Raw genomic sequence first — 7,369 nt, 5'->3', positions numbered from 1 at the left:
ATACATGCAATGTACCTACTATCTTACTTGAGAAATTAAATGTTGCTAGCAACCCAGGTGCCTCTACTCCAGCAATCACATACCCTCCCAATTGGCTACTACCCTGAATTTTCAGGCGATGTTTTCTTGCTTTATTTTCAAAGTTTTCCCACCTAAGTAGAGATTCCTAAATAGTAAATTATATGTCTGTATATATATTAATATTTTATTGTTTTTGAACAGTACATAAAGGGAATCATACAATATGTGTTCTTTTGTATGTGGAGTTTTGCTGAATAGTATTTTTTTTTGGTTTGTTTGTTTTTTCTTTCTTTCTTTTTTTTTTTTTTGAAACAGAGTTTCACTCTTGTTGCCCAGGCTGGAGAGCAATGGCATGATCACGGCTCACCGCAACCTCTGCCTCCCAGGTTCAAGCAATTCTCCTGCCTCAGCCTCCTGAGTAGCTGGGATTATGGGCATGTGCCACCACACCCAGCTAATTTTGTATTTTTAGTAGAGACGGAGTTTCTCCATGTTGGTCAGGTGGGTCTCGAACTCCTGACCTCAGGTGATCCACCAGCCTCAGCTTCCCAAAGTGTTGGGATTACAGGCGTGAGCCACCGCACCCAGTCACTGAATAGTATGTTTTGAAGACTCATTCATGCTGGATGTATAGCCATACCTAAGCTTTACATATTGTTTGTGGGCAGAACACTTGAAAGAATGTAAATACTCAACAGGGAGCAGACTAAATAAATTATGGTATATCCACATAATAGAATATTATGCAGTGATGAAAAATAATGAAGCTGATGTTAGATACTAAAATGGTAAGAGCACTAAGCTTTTTTGCTAAATAAAAAGCAGTATATGCCCCATATAATAGTATTCTACCATTTGTATGAAAGAAAAATTTAAATCAAGACCAACTTGTTTATATATATTTACAAAAATATCCAGAATGTTTTTACAGTATTCTCCTCTGGGAGATAAAATGTGTAGCTGGAAAATTAATTCCCCTATCTATTTGCATACTTTCTGAATTTTCTACTACTTGCATGTATTACCTATTGAAAATGAGGCTAGAGAGTGAAACAAAATATTGCCCAGTCGCACAGCTAGCCAATGTCAGAGCCTGGACTCAGCCCGTCCCAGTTATAGGGATTTTACGCCAGATCTCTTTCTACAACTGTAAAGCCAAGAAGGAATGAATCAACAATTAGCTTTATACTCCATAATCTGGGAAAGCCTAAAAGCATACTCCAACTGAGACTGAATGTTGGTTTGTTCATTTTCCCCACAGTTTCTCTTCAAGAGACAGTTTCAATCCCACAGTTTTGGTGAAATTCCACTGGGCTGAAACGGGTAATTTCAGAATGACCCACCACAAAGCAGGACAGGATCCCTAAATGACAGGCTTTCGTCAGGATGGCACAATAAGTTCACGCTTGGGCAAAGACTCTCTGCTCCAAGTTACATGGCAATACAAAAAACATAAAAAGAGAAAAGTTATAGTTTAGTTAAGGACAAGAGAAACACCACTCTCTATGAAGAATGGGTCATCAACAGAAAGCAAAGGCAGTGGGAAGGGCTGACACTTCCAGCATGCTATTTGTCAGGACGGACTGAAGGCAGGCTCTTTCCTGAAAGAAATTGCCACTGACCACTGCTTGCAGATGAGGCTTTATAAGAAGCTCCAGGCCCAGGCAGCTGGGAGGACTCAGGTATAGCTTGGAGAGAAGGCATTCACTCAAGCCTTAGTGAACGAGCAAATTACTTCACACAATGTGTAGAAATCAACTCAAAATGTATTAAAGGCACAAATGTTCCAGGTAAAACTCTAAAAGAATTCTTTTCCATTAGAAAATAATTTTTAGAAAAAACAAAAAAACAAAAACCTCAGGTCTTACTCAGCTCTGGCTGCTATAACAAATACCACAGAGTGGGTGGCTTATACAAGACATTTCTCTCTCACAGTTTTGGAGGTGACAGCAGATATAGTTCCAGTGAGGACCCTCCTCCTGGCGTACAGATGACTGCCTTCTTTCGGTGTCCTCACAAGGTAGGGAAAAAGAGCTCCAATCTCACTCTTCTTAAAAGAGCACTAATCCCATCACGGAGGCCCCACCCTCCTGACCTCATCTAAACTTAATTACCTCCCCAGGGGACCCCCTCCAAATACCACCACACTGGGGGTTAGGGCTTCAACATATGAATTTTGGGGAAACACAAACATTTAGCCCATAACACCCTTCGAATCAAAAAGAAAAGAACACCATGAAATCCAGTAGAAAAATAGGGGAAAACATTTGAATAGGCAGTTCAAAAAAAGAGGAAAATGATGATGACTTATTTGAAGCTATGTAGTATCACTGGCAATAAGAGAAACTCAGGTTACAACAAGAAAGGAAAACACTGGATACTGATTAGATTGTGACAAAGATGAGGAAGTCAGTTAAAATCAACTGAGCACGTAAAGAAAGATGAACTTGGTATATTGCTGGGGAGTGTAGACTGTGGAAGCTGAAGGAAAGTTTGTCTTTCCTCAGGTAATTTCCATATACAAAAACCCAGAATCCAATTTGTAATTGTGTATAAGTACTCCAGAGGCCCACTCTCATAGGTCCACGGTCTAGAATTCTACTACAGAGATATATATGGTAACATATATTGGAAGCAAACTAGTTGACTATCCGTAAGAGATAAACAAAATGTTTTAAAAGCATAATCTATGACAGTCCGAAACACTGAATTAGATTTATATATAGTACACAGAGCTTAAAAACCGTTGTCAAAAAGATAAAATGGTCTCTGCAAGCTAGTCCTTCCTATCCTGCTGCCAGATCAGTGTGATCTCTGCAGGGTGGAAGCCCAGGGCCCAGCACCTCAGGGTGATATTACAGTCAGAGATGGGGTCATAGTGGGTGCTGATGGGGAGTACCTTTGGGGATCTGAAGAAAAGGGTCAGAGGAAATTTAGAACATTCATTTCCCTTCCATAGGCCATTCAACAGGGCTCATTGATCGCCCTAAGAAGGAAAGGATTTTAGGAAAAGAAACCCAGACACCAACATCTACTCTAAGAGTCCAGGGGGAACATTTTCCTTTTTCAAAGCAGAGTGAGGCAGGATATAGTTGTGGGCACCAGGTCTGAAAGGAGGTGAGGGGGTCCTCATTAAGTAGTGTGAAGGTCACACTGAGCAGGGCCAGGGTTAGAACAAGCTACAAAAAGAATCAGGATGGAGGCAAAAGATAAGGTCTGAGGAGAGACAGGTTGGTTCTTCAGGAAGTAGCTGCAAGATCATGAAAATTAAAAACTTTTATGCATCAAAATATACTATCAAGAGAGTAAAAAGACAATCCATGGAATGAAAGAAAATGTTTGCAAATCATATATCTGGTAAGGGTCAGCAGCGCGATCTTGGCGTACAGCAACTCTGCCTCCTGGGTTCAAGTGATTTTCCTGCCTCAGCCTCCCGAATAGCTGGAATTACATGCACCTGCTAATTTTTTGGTATTTTTTTTTTTTTAGTAGAGACAGGGTTCCACCATGTTGGCCAGGCTGGTCTCAAACTCCTGAACTCAAGTGATCCACCTGCCTTGGCCTCACAAAGTGCTGGGATCACAGGCGTGAGCCACGGCACCCAAACACTTACATATTGGGATGCTTTTGTAGAAGCCAGAGGGGAGTAAGAAATACAACTACTCTGAGACAGCCATGCTGTGAGAACATCAAAGCTAGCTAGGGAGCAAGGATACCTGGAGAAGCAATGAGGTGCTAAACATGCGAGTGAAATTCTTGGGTCTTCCAGACCACCTACCAGACACCAGCTAAATGCAGGTATGTAAGCTGATTTTATATGGAACAGAAGAACCACCCAGTCAAAGTCTTTCAGAATTCCTAGTTCACAGAACCAGAGGAAATAAATCATTATGTTTTAAGCTCCAACATGAAGTGATTTTTTAATACAGCAATTGATAAGCCAACACAGGGTTTATAAGAAAAATAAAGAAAACTGCATTCTGGGAATAGTAAATTTTGTTTGTATGCTTTTGGCATAACCTGATTAGCTGGCAATTAGCAAAAAGGTCAGTCTAGGAATTCTGTACTTCAGTAGGCTTTCTAGGGATATGGAAGAAAACATTTTAGTTGCTTATTCTTAAGAAAACTCTGAGAGTTTACCTATGGGACACAATTGCGAAGTGTCTGTTGGTGTCCTTTGTTAGCATCTTTGACTTTGTTAGTTCAGGTTTGCGCCCTTTCCTTTATTAGAATTTTATTAAAGATAACTTTGAGACTGGGAAAAGACCTGAGTCTTTTCTGACTCTGAGTGGGCCTAGAGGATATGAACATTTTCTGCTGCTCCATATTTTTCCCCTTGTTTAAAAACAGCAGCAGTGGCATCATTCTCTCCAGCTCTTCAGTCAGCAGTTATGGCTGCCCAAACATGGAATGCCCTAAGGTGGCTCAGGACATTGATAGGGAACTGGGGGCATGGCCTTGGAAATGCGAGCTGCTGAGTGAGGCCAAGTGGTCTATGGAAATCATGATCTCCCCACATGGTGGGATTACAAAGGTGACCAAGAAACACAGACAGAAACAGAAGAAAATGGAATTAAGAGTTGAAGTACCCAGAGAACAGAATCATGGAATGTAAAACAAGTAAACTTTATTTGGGAGACTAGGTGAATCCATCACTGGTTACTGGAACCCTGAATCTGCATTTTCTCCTCAGGAAGGTGGTCTGAAATGGAGTGTGCTGTATTTGGCAAGGGCTGTAGTGGTTTGGAATCTGGGTAAATGAGCAGAATCAGAGGAGCAGAATTAGCTTTCTGACTGTGGTACCTCTCACACCAACCCACCTGTCCATGTGTCCTCTTCACTCTATGTTCTCCGTTATCCCGATCCTCTGAGGTGTCCTCCATTTTCTCTCTCATCTCTCACCTGCTTGGTTCCCGAGCTGGGCCTCAGGCCGGTCTCCCCAGAGTAAATGTCCGGGATCATTGAGGAAGCGTTGGCTGCGCTGGCATGTTAGGCAGGTCTGTACTGTCCAGCGCTGTCCCCTGCAGCCTAGGGTGAACATGGGAAAAAGCGTGTCCAGGTTCAGAAGTAACAGTCTCTTGCTGCCAGTTTTGCCTCCAGTGTTTTTCAGTAGGTATCCCCACTCCCCCACCACATCCCCAATTTGAATGCACATTTGATGGTGTCAGGCCCTGGCATAAGCTCCATCGATTTCCTGGAACTCTTTAAGATAAAGTTCAAACTCCTTAACAAGACTTCGAGAGCCGGCTTGTTCCCCTCTCCAGTCTCATGTCTTGCCCTCTTATCTCAAACTCCAGCCTCCTGAACTCTCATTTCCTTGACAGCACCACAAGCTCTCTTGTCTCAGAGACTTCACACATGCCTAGAATTTTCATCTCTCACTCTCTTTGCTTATCATGAACTTCACCACTGGCACGAGTAAGTGAGCATTCTACTCTCCCAATTAATTTTTTTCTACACCATTTTGTTTCTTAGTCTGTCCCATCAATCCATAATTTCAATGAGAATAACGAATCTAGCACAGTACCTGACACATTTTAGAAAGTAAGTATTTGCTTAATAAATGAATGGTGATGGGAATCATGTCCTCCACAAAGCCAAATAACATCTATTATTGTGGGGTTGCCTCTTAAAGTAACAGCTATTTTCTACTGCCCACATTGGAAGAAAAAAGCCAAGCCCAAATCCTACTTTGTGCAAGTGCAGTTAGCAACTTAATTCAAACCCGAAGAAGGAAGACTCCTGCGAATCCCACACCCAGCATCCATCAAGAGCGAGAAAGGCGCTGTTGGCCTCCAGTGGGCCATCTCCCCCTGCCCCGTCCCCAATACTCCGCAATCGTCCACCTCGGCGGGAGCACTCACGTCTCTGGCGCTGGGTGCAGGTGAGGCCCGGGACGAGGAGGGAAGAGCAGCCTCGACAGAGAGTCCTCTTCACCGAGGGGTCCCTGGGGGCGGAGGAGGACAGTGGTCCGGCGTCCGCGCTCCCTCTCGCGTTCCTCCCGCGTTCCGCCCGCCGCCGACCCCATGAATGTCTCACCGCCGCAAGACGAGCCGCTTCGCGATGGTCCTCTCAGTGTGGCAGTAAAACCTCGCTAGCGCCTGGTTCTCGGGGTCCTGGGCAAGGACACAATGGGCGGCCTGCGGGAGGGGAGCGGTCACTCCGGGGCGCCAAGCACCGTCCCCTTTGGGGCGCTTGTCGCAGACTCACCTGGTACAGGAAGTTGAGCCTCTGGAAGGCCTCCCGGTCCTTCACCGGCCCCGCCATCAGCGCCGCGCTCCAGGGCCGCCCGCAGGCCCGCCCCTCGCACAGCCCCGCCCGGGCGTCCGCGCGAGGCCTCCTGGGAAGCGTAGTCCCTGCGCCGTCGGGCGCCTCCCCCAGGCCTCACAGACTCATCTGTTCCGAAACCCATCCCCAGCAATCCATGCCCAGGGTCCCTTTATGAGTTTTCAGTGCTTTTGTCTTCCTCAAGCTCATGACCAATTATATCACGTAGAGACCTAGTGCAGCAGGTGAGGATCTTACATCGGCTAGACATTTTCAGGACAGAAGGCTGGTCTCTTTATGTAGCTAGGTAAGGGAGATGGTTATGTGCAATTTATACCCAGCTAGAGCTTGTGCCCTACTCTCCTGAAGTCAGAGGCAGATGCCTGTAACATCTACAGAGGGGCAGCACAGAGGTAATACATTTAAAAAAAGCACTGGTGTCAGTGGGGGTGAAAGTGGGAAGGATCATAAGGGTGCTGGAGGGAGGGAAAAGGACTGCTGGTCTTCAGAAAGCAGTTTACTCCTACTATTCCACCTACCAAAGAAACACACTTCCTGTTATGCAGTGCTGGACACACAGTAGGTGATCTTCACTTTCTGAGTGATTGGTTTCTAACTCCTAGGGTTAGGTACAGCACAGAAATCTGTCAACAGCATCCACTGTCCCTGAAACTTCACCTCATACCCCTCCCTCTGACCTCTTCTATCTTCCATTTCTTCTGTCTGGTATCCTGTGACTCACAGTGACTATGTTACTGAAGTCAGAAGCAGAGGGTCATGAATTGGAGAATAAGATGAATGAACTCTGAGATGGGGAGGGCAGCATAAGTCAGGAGAGGATAAGACTTCTCTTCACTCTCAGACCTGGTGCCAGGCGGGGGCAGACAAGCAGGGCTCCAGCTGGGAGGAAGGACAGGCTGAAACCTCCTCTGGAACTAGTTTCACAAGGGTCCTCAGACTCAAATGAGAGAGGTGTGTTTAAAATGTAGATGTAGGCTGGGTGCGGTGGCTTACACCTATAATCCCAGCACTTTGGGTGGTGGAGGCAGGCAGATTACTTGAGTTCAGGGGTTTGAGACCA

The 7,369-nt window shown here is 45.1% G+C and overlaps 1 protein-coding gene across 3 annotated transcripts; it reads right to left on the bottom strand.

Moving 5' to 3' along the window:
- Positions 1-1,169: 1,169 nt before the first annotated feature.
- Positions 1,170-6,369, bottom strand: RPP21 (ribonuclease P/MRP subunit p21). 3 transcript variants are annotated; one of them, XR_004439201.1, is made up of 5 exons: positions 6,232-6,369; positions 6,061-6,161; positions 5,886-5,968; positions 4,842-5,049; positions 1,170-1,442 (listed from the first exon to the last, which is right to left on the bottom strand). XR_004439201.1 is itself a non-coding variant. In XM_033219682.1 (5 exons), the coding sequence occupies exons 1-5, from the start codon at positions 6,286-6,288 to the stop codon at positions 4,711-4,713; spliced, it is 435 nt and encodes a 144-aa protein (XP_033075573.1). In that variant the 5' UTR covers positions 6,289-6,369; the 3' UTR covers positions 4,627-4,710. The 3 variants fall into 3 exon arrangements, 2 of the variants coding, with proteins under 2 accessions (XP_033075573.1, XP_033075572.1); XM_033219682.1 differs by lacking the exon at positions 1,170-1,442 and adding an exon at positions 4,627-4,773 and having other exon boundaries at positions 4,919-5,049; XM_033219681.1 differs by lacking the exon at positions 1,170-1,442 and adding an exon at positions 4,627-4,771 and having other exon boundaries at positions 4,924-5,049.
- Positions 6,370-7,369: the final 1,000 nt, after the last annotated feature.

This window comes from Trachypithecus francoisi, unplaced genomic scaffold, assembly GCF_009764315.1.
Source record: "Trachypithecus francoisi isolate TF-2019V2 unplaced genomic scaffold, Tfra_2.0 Lachesis_group10, whole genome shotgun sequence".
Classification (NCBI taxonomy): Eukaryota; Metazoa; Chordata; class Mammalia; order Primates; family Cercopithecidae; genus Trachypithecus; species Trachypithecus francoisi.
Note: the sequence above shows the minus strand (reverse complement) of the source record. Positions and strands in the feature narration are given on the sequence as shown.